The sequence below is a fragment of the Alligator sinensis genome, unplaced genomic scaffold (assembly GCF_000455745.1).
Source record: "Alligator sinensis unplaced genomic scaffold, ASM45574v1 scaffold4_1, whole genome shotgun sequence".
NCBI lineage: Eukaryota > Metazoa > Chordata > Crocodylia > Alligatoridae > Alligator > Alligator sinensis.
Genome location: NW_005841887.1, coordinates 4,129,578 through 4,145,467, shown reverse-complemented (window position 1 = coordinate 4,145,467; position 15,890 = coordinate 4,129,578). Strand labels below are relative to the sequence as shown.

The window sequence follows — 15,890 nt, the reverse complement described above, 5'->3', positions numbered from 1 at the left end:
ACACCCTTCCAGGTCGCAGCCGACCCATCCACCCCGACTCTCTGGGTGCGACCCTCCACCCAATTCACCACCCACTGGACTGTGTAGTCATCCAAGTCACAGTCTCTTAACTTGTTCACCAGTATGGGGTGGGATACCGTATCGAAGGCCTTCCTGAAGTCTAAGTATACGACATCCACCCCTACTCCTGTGTCCAGGTGTTTCGTAACCTTGTCATAAAAAGAGACTAGATTAGTCAGGCATGATCTGCCTGCCACGAACCCGTGCTGGTTTCCCCTCAGCATAATTTGTCCTGCCGGGCTCTCGCAAATGTGAGCCTTGATAATTTTTTTGAAGACTTTGCCTAGGATGGAGGTGAGACTGACTGGCCTATAGTTGCCCGGGTCCTCCTTCCTCCCCTTCTTGAAAATGGGGACCACACTGGCCCTTTTCCAGTCCTCCGGGACCTGGCCCGTGTGTCACGAGTGTTCAGATATTACCGCCAGTGGCTGTGCAAATTGAGGCACTTGACATCTCTAATCACCCTTGAAAGTTTTGGGCAGAGTAAATACCCAGGGGAAAAGGAAGTGCTGGGAGTCGAAGACCTAAATATCAAAGCAAAATGCTTACAGGAAAGGCTTGCCCTGTACTTGTTTGGAAAGCCAGTGCTTATTTTCGGTTCTGGTCCCCTTGGACTACAGGCAGTGACAGTGCTGCCCCAGGGAAGGGTCCTCGAGGTCTCCGACATCTACGGAGAACTTAGCCAGCAACTTCCTTTGCAATTATGGTGCCCTGAGCTCCATAACCAACCTGCTGGTGGGCTGGAAAAGATGATCAAGACAACAGCCAGATCTTCCCCTGCCAGCGGTTTCCTTCCCTTCAGCCCATGTGCAGAAAGCAACGTGAAAACCGTTTCCTTTCTAGCGAGTCTACCACATTAACTGCACGCAGGTCCAATAAACTGCACTAGTGTTAGAGGTCGCAAGCAGGGAGCGGACCTGGGGATCCCGACTACCAAAAGCACAAGCCTTGGTCTTTGGTCGTGAGACAGAAGGGAAAAACAGCCCTCAGTGACTAGCAGTAGTATTCACCTTATCATTCAAGATGCAATGCTACTTTGAAGGATGTAACACAATTAGCTAGCAGACTTTCTGCTTCTCTCCATCAAAAGCTTTTCCAAGCCTTTGAAGTCTACCACGCGGAGCTATTGCACAAGGCATTTTTACACATGCTACGGGAGTGTGTGGGGGTGTGTGTGTGGGGAGGGGAGGCACTTTAATTAGAATGGCTCTAAAAGCCGCTCTAATTAAAGCACCCGGACCCTCTTGTGTATTAGCATCCCCGTGCTTCAAAATGGCAGTGTGGGCAAAGCAGGGTGGGCAATTATTTTAGGCAGAAGGGACGCTTATTGAGTTTTGGCCAGCCATCGAGGGCTGCATGACAGGCAGCCAGGGGCAGCTAAATATTAATTTTCTAAATTTTTTAGGGGTCCCGCGATAGAATGGCTTGGTGGGCTGCATCTGGCCTGTGGGCCACATTTTGCCCACCCCTGATCTAAAGCTTGTCGAATGGGCTTTAGCTAAAGTGCCCCCACCATCATTTTGAAGCGTGGGGACGCTGATACACAAGACAGAGGCTGGCTACGGTGTGGTAATGACCACGCTCCAGCAGACTCGATTAATAGAGCCCGCTCCGCTGCACTGCAACTACAACACATTGGAGCAGCCTACGGACTTGTGTACAGGCACCCATAGGTGCTGATTAAAGAGGGGAAAGTGGTGGCAATATTAAAACACTTGGAGGAAACAGTCTTGTGTCAACAAGGGGTTTCAGACTTGTTGCTCGAAACAGAAGACCATGGCCTGGGCTGTCTAAGAGGTGCAAGGTCCTTGGGGCACTGATGGCATCATCTCCCTCGCTCTCTCACATGGTGTTAAAAACACTATTGGAGCACAGCACCCAGCAGCCTGGGCATGGTAATTTAATTATGTCATGTGAATACAGGATTCATATGGAAGCAAGTGGAAACTGGAAGGACTGGAGTATGCAGGCAGGATGCAACTTGGGGGTGTAAAACAGAGACACAACAGTCAGGAGGAGTACAGGCTGCTAAGAGTTCATCTAGAGATCTGTAATGGGTTCATGTCTGTCAGGCACATACAGGAGTACAGGAAAACAGCTTCCTGGTCACCCTGTGCCGCCACGCGAGTGCACAAATGCCCAATGTGCTGCCCCAGTCACTTCAAACAAAAGCAAATTCAGGACAGCAGCTCAATTATTTTGTGAGTGCTCGCCCCAGAAGCCCTCTACCTCCCGACTGCCTCTGGGCGCGGAGCTTGTGTTGTAACCCGCTTGCTCTTTTGGTCCTAGTCACAAATTCATTCATTTTGTGTCCCTCGTACAAACTAATGCTGGTATCAACAGTGCTTGAGGGACTGCAGATTACAAGTAACCTGGAGGAATCCACGACTTGCAAACTTTCAAGAGGAGAGATTCAAGAGGAGGCTGGATAGATATTTGGCTGGGGTGTTATGATCCCGGCACCCGTTCCTGCCCGTTCCTGATGATCTGTTTAGGTCCCTTCTGACCCTAAGTACTATGATACTTCTTCCATGGTTCCTGCAGGAAATGAAGTGACTTGGTCAAGGTCATCCAGGATGTCAGTGGCAGGCAGATGACTGAACCAGGGTCTCCTAGCTTCTAGGTCACCACCTGTACCACTGAGCCATGCTTCACCCCTTCATGTGCAAGTGTGAGACCTAGTTTGGGGGCAATGTTCTGCCTAGGGGTGAGAGCTAGTCGCAAAGCTTTTAGTTCAGCTGCTAAGAATTAGGAGGCTGATCTTCTGGATTGAAGTTGAACTACCTACGATTGCAAGGGCCAAGTCCAAGTTTCCTACTATAGTTATACAACATGTTGGTGGCACTTTAAATATCTGCAAGATAGCACAATACCAGGAAAGTTCAAACTAACCCCCAGCCAAAACACTTCCTCCCCACCCTTTGAATCCCACCAATTCAGCGAGAAACTCCAAGAAAATTTGCAGAGATGCATATTGCCGGTAGCAAATGTTATTCATGTTAAACGTTGGTAGGATGTTCAATATTGAACCTTGGAGTCACAGCTGCTTAAAAGGTGTGACTTTTGGCAGAGAGGAAGACTTTATAACTTTATTCAATACTACAAACCAACAGAAGCCTGGAAATTAAATGGAATCATTCTTATGTCCTTTTTTTTCCTTTAAAAGAAGAAAGGAAAGTCTAACAAAATAAGACCTAGATGCAATTTAAATACCTCAATTATAAACACTTTTTGCTTAGATTGATACTAAAACAGCTTGTAATTTTGCCATTAATAGCACTTGTGCCAGGATGGCAAAGGAAACACGGTTTATACAAATTCCAGAAGGGAACATTTAATCATAAAAAGAGTTTAAATTGTACAGTGAACCAGATGCTGTACTCTGAGTTTTTCCCACCCATACACTGCGTACATCAGGATCAAGCCAAACTGCCTTAAACCTTTATCAGAAGGGCCCTTTCTAAAGATGAGGGCTGTCTCCAGATATGTACAATCCCCGACTTGCCAGTGCAGGCGCAGAAGAAAACATCCTGCCAGGACCGCGCAATGGACTGCAGCAAACAAAAACCTTATTGCATGCCAGAGATAAAAGACAAGCCCTAGACACATGGTCACTAGCTGAACCAGATGTCAGGGGTCGAACAGCTGAGAGAGACAGCAACAGCACTGACAGCTTCCTTTAAAGATCTCCCAGTTTCATAGTTTGAGATACACAGCCTTCCCTCTCCCCCTCCACCGCAGCATTTGAGCTGGCAGACAGAGAGAGCCAGTTCAGCTGCTCCTTGCATGGAGAAATTTTCCAGCCCAGCCCAAAGGATGCAGCGAAATCACACAAGGGAGTATATGACTGGGGTTGTGATGCTTTTCCATCGTATAGAAGTAGGACAGCAAGGATTTATTTGGCAGAAGAGAGCTGTGAGAGCCAGAAGGCAATTCCTATGCTTGCAGCATACCGCTGTACAATTCACGTATGCTGCAGTGACACGGAGGCCTGGCAGTCTGACTACTCGAACTCCAGCTGCCATGTCACATCCGTAACTCGCTCGAACAGCTCAAATGGTAGGGGACAGAATTGAAGTTGTCAGTGCTAAGAGCCCAGGGCTTTACCGACGGAGCTGGAAGAGGAATGCCAATTAGTACTACTAGCTAAGGACTTTTACCCTCCATGTGAGCCAGCCTTGACAAAAAACAGAATACAACTCACACTCAGCATGTTAAGCAGACACCACGAGCACTTTAAAAAAAAATTCCACCTCTCCACTCAAGCACATGCAAATGGTAGCCAAGGCATCAGTAAGGGCACCCACGGATCTACCAAAGGAAACCATTCTCTTGGCCTAAATTCCCATTTGAAAGGAGTCTCCTTTCTTCCTTTGAGCTAGGTGAGCTACTACTCTGGCTCTTCTAGGCACAAAGAGGTATATCAAAACAGCCTCCTACTTCCAGAAGCAGTAGGAGTTGGGAGCGATAACTTTTATTGGACTAGCTTTCTATGTGCCCCCTGCAAAAGTTAATGGCTCCATGTACCAGGGTGTGTCTCTCTTTTGACATTGCAAGAAGACATTTGTTGAAAGGCTCCTTTCTATTTTTTTGCTTTAAAACCAGGGAGTATATGAAGCCAAGGCGACTCACCTTGCACACGATCGCCTGCAGGATTGCATCAAAACCGCCTTCTGGAGCATCTCTGTTTCGGGAAACCTTCTGTTTCTGAACCTCTTCGTTGAAACTGTCCACTTTATCCGTCAAAGACAAGATATGGCGGAAGCCAAAGGACGGGACGCAGTTCGGAAATATCTTGTAGCTGGAAGCAGAAATGAGAAATAAGATGAAGACGATCTGGTTAACTGCCTGCATAATACAGAAGAGTTGGTCTAACAGAGCTCAGTCCCTCTGGGCAAACTGCCCAACACAAAAGAGTTCAATACAGCTACTCATTTTAGGTGCCACAACAATGTTAGACGCTTAAACTAGAAATATATCCCAGATATTCTGGTCCCCTGTGATTTCCAGAAAGTTATAGCAGGATTCACAGTTTCTCAATGCCAAAAAAAAAGTGTGCACAGAAAACAAAGAAGAGGGAAAGGAGGAAAAAAAAAAGGCTTGTTTGGAAAACACAGACCTTCAGTTAAGCTTTGGCACTTGTAAAATAGGGCTAGCAGTTGCTCTTTGAGTCTACAGACCAGAAAGATAAAAGAAAACTTTGTCGTCTCAAAATTTAATTATTTCCTAAGTGGCTGCACTGTGAGCACTGAACCAAATCTCCGAATTCAATAAGGCAGAAGACCCAGGCTGATGGATACACCCAGCGTCACAAACTACCATGGCTTCTCCAGACCACTGTGGACTCCTGGATAAGCACTCCCATCTGGTGTCCAGTGCTTTTACAGATGAGGCACTCCGTCACCATCCCAATCGCCGACCATCTTTAGCACTTATACCCACTTTACACATTAAACACCGTGTACAAACATTGGCTCATGCATTTGCACAGTACTCAAGTGACGTGAACAAACACACATCTCGGGCTTTCAATCCCGCAAAACTGAGTGACATAAAGCTAAGTGACTTGTCTCAGCTTACCGAGTCAGTCCGGGGCAGAGTCAGCCCGTCCCTGTACCCATTTCTGCCCACCCTGCACTAAGTTCTCAGTAGAGAGAGCACAATCTTCAGCATTACTTTTTCCTACAAACATGCGACCCATATGAAGGCAGCTTCAGCTTCCAGGCTTGTTTTGCTGGAGCAGGAGCAGTTTTGCAACCTAAGAACTTCAAGCCCAATTTGCTGACATTCAGCTATTGAAGCTACCCAGAGGCCTTACTTTAGTGCTGAATTAATTCAGTGGAAACACAGTAAGAGCATGTGTATATGCGGGCGGGCGGGGGGGGGCGCGTAAAGGAAAAGGAATTGAAAACAGAGCGTTAGACTTTTACTGATCCATTTAGCATGCAAGATAAACATGGTGAACAATTAAAAGGCCCCCAGTGACAGCTTTATGCTCAGGGAACTATTTGGTATAACATGATAGCTTGTAAGAGGCTTTTAACAAGGGAGTATTTGGTTTAATACAGCCACTGAGAATTCAGATTCCTTACAAGCCAAAATATTTCCAGCCATGTGCCCAGGTGCCAGTGTATGTCGTACAATGGCTAATCTCTGTGCATTTGTTCTATGTTACTGTGCATGCATTTAATTATGGGACACAGCAGTGTTTGTAACTGGGTGCGGTGGCAACCTGTACACTGCAGGTCAGCCAGCTTCTAGCTCGGGGTGGGCAGTTAGGTTATTTGGGCTGGAAGGCTGCTTAGGGAGTTTTGGTGAGCGGGCACAGGTCAGCATTCCCACTCACCCGCCCCACAACAGCCCACCGAAACTCCCTATGTAGCTCTGGTCCGGGGCCTGGCCTCACGCTGTCACTGCCTGGCAATCCCAGGGTCTCCATGAAGACAGGTCTGGGACCCATGCGAGTAGGGTGTGCTCAGCTGGACAAGTGTAATGGGGCTGCTGGCAGGTGGAGAGTGGTTTGGGGGTGGAAAGGGCGGGTGGCACTGGGATCAGGATCAGGGTGGTGGCAGTGCAGGGCAGGGACCGGGGGCAGAGCCATGACCCGCTCCCCGCACACCCCTGCCTGTGAAACCAGTGCCCATCATAGGGGTGTACAGGCAGCAGATCGTGGCTCTGTTGCAGACCCCAACCCCACCCTGCTGTGATGGTCCCAAGATCCCAATCCCAGCCTCAGCCCTACCCCTGCCCATCTGTCCCACTCCCAGATGCTGCTCCCTGCCCACCCACGGCCCCATCCCAGCCAGCCAGCTGAGTGCACCCTGCCTGCATGGGTCCTGAGCCAGTCTCCATAAAGTCCTTGTCCACCCAGTCTGGCAGCCCGGCAGTGGGCAGGGGGTGGACGGGCTAGGGTACCCCCAGGCAGTGGGGCCGGGTCTGGCAGTGGAGACTGGCAGTGGCAGCTGGAAGAAGCTACTGCCACCGGGGCTGCCAGGAAGCAAGTCCAGCCACCATGCCACCCCAGCCCTGCTGTATGCCCAAGGGCGGTGGGACTAGCTGCACGCGCCACGACCTGTGCTGTGCCCTGTGCCAGGGCCAGGTGGGGCCAAGGGACCTGCCACAAGAGGGATAAAATCCCTTGGGGGACCAGACCCAGTCTGTGGGCTGCTGTTTGCCCACCCCTGTTCTAGCTAGACTGGACCAAAAACAGGAGATGGAGCCTGGAAAGAGAGGACATGAGCAGCCCCAAGGGATGCCTGTAAGCAGAAGGGTCAGATTCTCCAAGATCCAACTTTGCCTTGAGTTTCAACTCCAGGTGTTGGTGATCTCTGAAGCCCTGACTTATCTGGGGCTCAGCAAAAGGCTCCCAAGAGTGGTTTTGGCCCTGGCCGTGGCTTTTTTTGGGTGCAAGATGTTTTTATATTGGCCTAAAACAAGCAAAATGTCAGGGGGAGGGGGAAAATCTGCCTAATAAATGAGAGATCTGTTCTCTTCAAAAGCAACACAGCAACACAATCCCCCTTCCATGGCAATACAATGGGGATCCAGGAGAAGATAATAAGTGGGTAAGAGAGAATTCAAAACCCCTTATCAATAAATGGGGTGTGCCAGCTAAACCACTGGGCTTTCTCAAAACTTCTCACCAAATCCAGGCTTGCTTAAAACAGTGTGTAAGTGGTCCCTTCCTCCACCTCCTGCCCCTGCAACAAAGCCTCCTTCACTCCCATTTAACAAGATACAAACCCAGTCATTCAAAGCTAACTATCATCTTAGCCACCTTTCTGGAAGATTTTGCAAACTTGATTGGAAGCCTTTCCCCTGAAATCGGAAGACACCAGCAGTGAAGATGACCGAGCATAGATACTTGAGGCACAATTCATATAGCGGGGGGGGGGGAGTATAAAGGGGAGGGTATCCAGTACCACTATGGCAGATAGCCATCCACGTATGCTGGTGCCTTGTCAACGGTACCAGGCGAGCCCAGCGTTCAGAAGAATGGGCTCTGACACAGGACGGCCTTCAAGGTGCAAACATTTGTCAGAGCCAGTTCTTCATTCCCTGCCAGTTTTGCTCAGCCAGGCTGGGTTTTTCACATCAGCACTATCCCAGGGCTAGGAACACAGCGGATGCAGCACAGACAACTTCAAGTAACGTCGTATTGGTTTTGAGAGAGAGCAGTGCAGGTGGAAGGGCCTGTTTGAGGTATTTCTTGGTGGGTCACAGCCAGCTGGGTCCTCTCCTATAAACTCTGCACATGAAGCAGCTCTGACTTGCACGCTCAGAAGTTAAATCCACATCAGCAGAATGAGCCCAACCCTTCTCTCCCTTATGCCATTAAAAACATGGTGCAAGGGCACTGAAGTCAGTGCAGTGACCCATTTAACACGGCGCACAAGAATCAGGCCCATTCAGCTGGCTGTCAATGACCATCTAGTCAAGTTTCCCAAAAGCAGTCTGAAACCAAGTCCAGATATTAGAGACCAGACCAGGCACCTAGTCTGAACCCTTTTGAATTCAGGGATGCTGTTTGAAAGCACAGGTCTAAAGCCAGCCCTAAAATCTTGGTTCCAAGTCATTTCCAACACAGAAGAAGTCTGTTTTCCAGTAAAGGGCAGGATGCTGCTGAAACCTCAAAGGACAAGTCAAGTCTTTGGCCCAAGATGCCAGAACCTCATGAAACTAGCTCCCATGCTTTCAGTGCCAGGACCGAGATGATCTGGACGTGAACAGAACATCCTCAGACCTCTAGGCTCTATTTGGAAGAGAGACATGCAAAAAATGCCTGTTAATGAAAAATATTGCTCAACCACGAGTTTTCCCAGACATTGTAGTTCGTGGAACACAGCTTTCTTGGGCAGTTTATTGCTGAGAAGGTCAAATGTTACCATGGGTAAGATTTTCCACCCGTGCTCAGCATTAAACCCCTTTCTCACTGAAAAACATTGAGATTTAACACAAGTCCAACTCTCACCCCACATGTCCCCAGCAGAAGCTCTGGAGGCCTGACACCAGCAGGCCTGATTTCCTCCACTTAAGCCACATGTGGTCTAGTATAGTACTGATTTCAATGGATCTATACTGGTACAGGCAAGAGCAGCAACTACCAACAAATGTTCTGCCTAAGCCAATAAACCACAGCCAGGAAAACTCTAGAACCGGGAAGCAAACTGGGTTGCAAAGATGAGCAATAGCTTTTGTAAGCTCTCTCCACCCAGCACACTCTCATTAAAAAAGCAAAAAATGTCAGTGCTTTCTGGGATGCAGAGATGATCAAGAGCTTTTGTAATATGTGCAAGACCTTTCCACCCAGTATACTCTCTCATTAAAAGAACAAAAAAATTGCAACACTTTCTAGCACATGCCTTCAAAGCACTTCACAATCCTTCATTAGCCATCCTAACTTTCAGGTAGTTCATCCTTTTAACAACCCTACAAGATAGACAACAATACCCTCCCATTTTACAGATAAGAAAAGGGAGGCAAAAAGCTTAAATCCCATGTCCAAGGTCACAGCATGAATCAGAGCTTGGACTAGGATTTGAAGCAACCACACCTATGTCTGCACATTCCTCAGCATATCGAACTGCACCTACCATCACCAAAAAATCCCTAGATCAGTTTTGGTGGTTTAGAAGATCTTGATGTCAGCTTTGAAGTTTGACTACTCCAGAACTCAGTCCTGTTTCGAACAGTGTATGATAGTATAGTATGATAGTATAGCTGCAGACATTCAGCGCCTCTGAAAGCCTAGGCATAGGCATCTGTAATGTGTCTGATCCAAAAATCACCAGAGCCTCCAGACCACTGTGTCTGCCTACCCACGTGGATAGCGTCTGTGGCACTACTGAGGGTTTAAACTAAAGCCCGGGAAAGTCAACACTGGCTTTAGCAGATTTTTGCAGCAAGTGCTTGTCTTTCTGCAGAGCTGAGAAGCTCCCAAATGGAGTGACAGCTCTGAACAGCCCTGAACTGGGAGAGAAAGCAAGCGTCTTGAATATCAGATCTGAATTTCACTGCTTGTACCCACTGCTAGCCCAGACTATAAATGCATTGTTGAGTACAGCACTAAGCTGTGTTTGCTTGTCTGCTTGCTAAACAATGCTCAGCATTGTAACGCGCTCGGGGGAAAAGGGCCCTATGGAACCATTGTCAAAGAAGGGGCTGCGAGGAAAGCAGTTTGCAACTGGAAATGTGTATACAGGGATGTCCCTGGGGGTAGGGTGAATCGGGGTGACTGCCCCAGGCCCCGCGCTTTGGGGTCAGTGCCATACAGGCCACACCGCACACCGCCGGCTCCGCACTCCAACTGCTCGCCACCCACCCCCCACTGGCATGCCACCCCCCCAGCCCCTGCACACCCCTAGGGTCATCTCTGTGTGTGTGTAGCCAGGTCGATCAGCTGCCTGCAATGACCTATGCTGTGACATGCCCCTTGCATAACACTCAACCATTAGCACAATGCACACAGCTGAACAGAGTGCTATTGAATGACTGGTAGCATACAGCCACAGTTACTATAAGAAACATCGATGCTGGCAATTTAACAACAGCCTGGCATCTCCCAACATATGTTATCCCAATCCCACCTAGTTCTTTTCTTTATCCATAGATCTCACTCTTTTTATGAAGAAGGTACATTTTGTTATCCCCATTTTACAGATGGGGGGGAAAAATAAGGCATAGGGGTCCAAAGTGGCAAGGCCAAGAATGGATCCCCCACCTCCTGAGTACCAGTCCAGTGGTGTATCTACCAGACCATCTCTTCTGCAAACCCACTGCTCCCTGCATCAGCCTTGGTCCATTTGGTGCTTTGCCCCAGAGGGCATACCCCACTTACCCAGTGCAGGGATTGTTTTGATATTTTGGAGCAGTGTAGGAGAAAGGAGAAATGTTTTTGTCCACAAAAGAGCCAAAACCCAGCCGGAAATTGCTGGTGAGCTGTCTCATCTCTTCCGCCAGCTTGGTTCCCAGATTCCGAATGTTATCCAAGTCATCCTTCATGGACAGGGAGAGATCCATCAGGTAGTATAAATCCACAGGATAGTCCTCCACCTGTCGAACCTGCACTCGGAAAGAGGTCTGGTCCCCTGCAGGAACAGAAAAGTTGGAGGCAATGTCAAGAACATGTTTCCTAGAGAACTACTTCCCCCTTTCACCCCGGCCCCCACTTGACTGGCTTCATTCGTACCTTCTGTTTCTTATATAATCAGTCTAACCACTACCAGCAACAAGCACAGAGATTCATGTTGAAAGTATGAACGGTTCTGCAAAACAGCTTCCTGCTGCAATGTAAAATTGGTATCACATGCAAAACCCAGACCCAGCATGCCTTCCTTTCAGTAGCACATACGCATATGCTATTCCTTCACTGAATCCAACACAGCAGAGCTACAAGCATGCAGGAAGGGGGAAGAGGAGGATGGATAAAAGTTTTTTGACATCTTGGACTAAGGTCCAAATTTGTCTTCTGTGAGCCTGGGATGGGTACCCGACAGGCTCGCTCCACACACGCCCAGCCCCACAAATTAGCAGGGGCAATACCTTGGAGTTGCTTCCAGGCTCTTTCCACTGCCTATTTTCCAGGTCTGGGCATGTGTGGAGCTTTCTCCAGCTCAAGCAAGTGCCTTGAGATCCTGTCAAGAGTGCTGCGGGACATGCCATGCAATGCTAGCGCTGCTAGGTATACATACTCGATTCCTAAAACACCCTCAGAGATTTCAAATAGGAATCCATAGCGTTAAAGTGTCCTGGTCTGGTGTGGTCTTTCTGAGCTCTTTGCAGCAGAAGAATTACTCTGTTAGTTTTCTGAAGTCAAAAAACCAAGCGAAAACTAAGGGCAGACATTGTCCGAGGGGTGCCTTGAGTATAAAAATGTTGAGAACCAGTAGCTTAGACATACCCTGAGCCTCAATTAGGCACTGATTTGGGGACAACCCCTGTCCCTCCACCCCCCAAAAACCGTTTTTGTCATTTAGAGCTGCACTTCATTCTGAAGGCAGAAAGGGAGAGTTTCTAAACAAAAATGAAATGACCCAACACCATAATAACTATGCCCCACAAGAAAACCATCTCCGTTCCTGGATCTTACACCTGCACCTCCAGAAATGTGATATTTCATCCAGTGCACTGAATGCCCCGGTGGAAGCTACGTAGGAGAAACCAAACGAGAACCGCGTGCCAGAACAAACACACACCGAAAAAAATCCATCAAAGACAAAAGTGCCCCATTACCTGTGGGTGCACATCTCTCACAAGACAACCACCCTCTCCCCAGTCTCTCAGTTCTAATCCTCACGGGAATTTACAAAACACCTTTTGCAGACGAGCCTACAAACTTCACTTCATAAATCCACTGGATATAAAAAAAATCTGGGACTAAATATAGACATGGGATTTATGGCACATTACAACCTGCCTGTCATCCGATAACCCCAGGTAACTTCTCAGGGATGTTGGTTGTAGCCATGTTAGTCTAAGGATGCTGGCAGACAAGGTTCTTTGGGTAAATGTGGCATCTTTTATTAGACTAAATAAATAGTTGGAAAAAATTGTTCTTTGCTAACTTTCAAAGAAACAAAGCTTGCAAAGAACGTTTTCCAACTATTTCGTTGGTCTAATAAAAGATATCACATTTACCCAAATAACCTTGTCCTAGATAAGTTTCCCCAGTTCTCCTCTCTCTCACACAAGCGTACATCTTCACTCTCCCAATGGTTTGACAGAGTTACAATGGGGTACAAGGAAGAGAGGCAGACATAGTATCTTAGTTCAGGAGACACAGCTCCTTAAAATGACTTCCCGGCAGGTTTAGATCAAGGGATATCTCCAAACCAGGCCCCCTTTTATGACATTTCATTGTTTCCCCCTACAACTTGCACAATAAAATTGCTGATAAAAATGAAGCTATCAAAGAGGGGCAGTTTCTATATTAACAGCCACGCCATGGGCAGGCAGCCCATGACAATGGCTTCCCAGACAATGGCTTCTAAAACCTAGTATCTTAGAAGCAGCATGCCAGAGTAATAAATACCCCTCCCTGTCCTCTCCCAGCTTCCTTTTAAGTAGCACTTTCTCACTGCAATCCAGGAAAGCCGTTATGCAACAGGACATGAATTAAAAGAGGGCCTACAAAAGAACAAAGTTATCAGACAATCACAACATGTTGCCCAAGAGGCAATCTGGGAAGTTCATAAATGATCATGCACATCTATTCACACTGATTGAGAGGGTAGGAGAACAGGCAGTTTAATTGCAATCTGTTGAATTTAGTGTTACAGGAATGCATAGTACATGGGGGTGGGGGGGAGTGGGACAAGTAAGTAAATCAGATTGCTATTTCCCATTAGAGTCTGTACTTTATTCAAAAACAAAAGTTTGGGACCTAGACAATTTGAAAGGAAACTTAAAACACAGAGATTATTGCTCTGTTCTGACACATCCAACCTCTGCAAGGAAGAGAGACACCCCATGCATGGAAAGAAAATGAGGGGCGATATGACATCATCTGATATATTGTATTTCAACCAGATGACTTAAATCAGGGGTTTTCCACTGGGGGTATGCATACCCCTGGGGGTACTTGGGAAGGCCTCAGGGGGTATTCAGCAGTGGGCACTGCCACCATTTCCTCCACTGGCACTTGTCATCCTTCATGGACAGGGAGAGATCCATCAGGTAGTATAAATCCACAGGATAGTCCTCCACCTGTCGAACCTGCACTCGGAAAGAGGTCTGGTCCCCTGCAGGAACAGAAAAGTTGGAGGCAATGTCAAGAACATGTTTCCTAGAGAACTACTTCCCCCTTTCACCCCGGCCCCCACTTGACTGGCTTCATTCGTACCTTCTGTTTCTTATATAATCAGTCTAACCACTACCAGCAACAAGCACAGAGATTCATGTTGAAAGTATGAACGGTTCTGCAAAACAGCTTCCTGCTGCAATGTAAAATTGGTATCACATGCAAAACCCAGACCCAGCATGCCTTCCTTTCAGTAGCACATACGCATATGCTATTCCTTCACTGAATCCAACACAGCAGAGCTACAAGCATGCAGGAAGGGGGAAGAGGAGGATGGATAAAAGTTTTTTGACATCTTGGACTAAGGTCCAAATTTGTCTTCTGTGAGCCTGGGATGGGTACCCGACAGGCTCGCTCCACACACGCCCAGCCCCACAAATTAGCAGGGGCAATACCTTGGAGTTGCTTCCAGGCTCTTTCCACTGCCTATTTTCCAGGTCTGGGCATGTGTGGAGCTTTCTCCAGCTCAAGCAAGTGCCTTGAGATCCTGTCAAGAGTGCTGCGGGACATGCCATGCAATGCTAGCGCTGCTAGGTATACATACTCGATTCCTAAAACACCCTCAGAGATTTCAAATAGGAATCCATAGCGTTAAAGTGTCCTGGTCTGGTGTGGTCTTTCTGAGCTCTTTGCAGCAGAAGAATTACTCTGTTAGTTTTCTGAAGTCAAAAAACCAAGCGAAAACTAAGGGCAGACATTGTCCGAGGGGTGCCTTGAGTATAAAAATGTTGAGAACCAGTAGCTTAGACATACCCTGAGCCTCAATTAGGCACTGATTTGGGGACAACCCCTGTCCCTCCACCCCCCAAAAACCGTTTTTGTCATTTAGAGCTGCACTTCATTCTGAAGGCAGAAAGGGAGAGTTTCTAAACAAAAATGAAATGACCCAACACCATAATAACTATGCCCCACAAGAAAACCATCTCCGTTCCTGGATCTTACACCTGCACCTCCAGAAATGTGATATTTCATCCAGTGCACTGAATGCCCCGGTGGAAGCTACGTAGGAGAAACCAAACGAGAACCGCGTGCCAGAACAAACACACACCGAAAAAAATCCATCAAAGACAAAAGTGCCCCATTACCTGTGGGTGCACATCTCTCACAAGACAACCACCCTCTCCCCAGTCTCTCAGTTCTAATCCTCACGGGAATTTACAAAACACCTTTTGCAGACGAGCCTACAAACTTCACTTCATAAATCCACTGGATATAAAAAAAATCTGGGACTAAATATAGACATGGGATTTATGGCACATTACAACCTGCCTGTCATCCGATAACCCCAGGTAACTTCTCAGGGATGTTGGTTGTAGCCATGTTAGTCTAAGGATGCTGGCAGACAAGGTTCTTTGGGTAAATGTGGCATCTTTTATTAGACTAAATAAATAGTTGGAAAAAATTGTTCTTTGCTAACTTTCAAAGAAACAAAGCTTGCAAAGAACGTTTTCCAACTATTTCGTTGGTCTAATAAAAGATATCACATTTACCCAAATAACCTTGTCCTAGATAAGTTTCCCCAGTTCTCCTCTCTCTCACACAAGCGTACATCTTCACTCTCCCAATGGTTTGACAGAGTTACAATGGGGTACAAGGAAGAGAGGCAGACATAGTATCTTAGTTCAGGAGACACAGCTCCTTAAAATGACTTCCCGGCAGGTTTAGATCAAGGGATATCTCCAAACCAGGCCCCCTTTTATGACATTTCATTGTTTCCCCCTACAACTTGCACAATAAAATTGCTGATAAAAATGAAGCTATCAAAGAGGGGCAGTTTCTATATTAACAGCCACGCCATGGGCAGGCAGCCCATGACAATGGCTTCCCAGACAATGGCTTCTAAAACCTAGTATCTTAGAAGCAGCATGCCAGAGTAATAAATACCCCTCCCTGTCCTCTCCCAGCTTCCTTTTAAGTAGCACTTTCTCACTGCAATCCAGGAAAGCCGTTATGCAACAGGACATGAATTAAAAGAGGGCCTACAAAAGAACAAAGTTATCAGACAATCACAACATGTTGCCCAAGAGGCAAT

The 15,890-nt window shown here is 47.4% G+C and overlaps 1 protein-coding gene across 1 annotated transcript in view; it reads right to left on the bottom strand.

The window, feature by feature from the left end:
- ITGB5 (integrin subunit beta 5) overlaps positions 1–15,890 on the bottom strand; it is a 104,922-nt gene that overhangs the window by 69,567 nt on the left and 19,465 nt on the right. Inside the window, exons 3-4 of the mRNA XM_006017914.3 lie at positions 10,898–11,147; positions 4,693–4,861 (exon numbers count right to left, since the gene is read on the bottom strand). Of these exons, the coding sequence (XP_006017976.1) occupies positions 4,693–4,861; positions 10,898–11,147 (419 nt within the window). The remainder of the gene's footprint in view (positions 1–4,692; positions 4,862–10,897; positions 11,148–15,890) is intronic.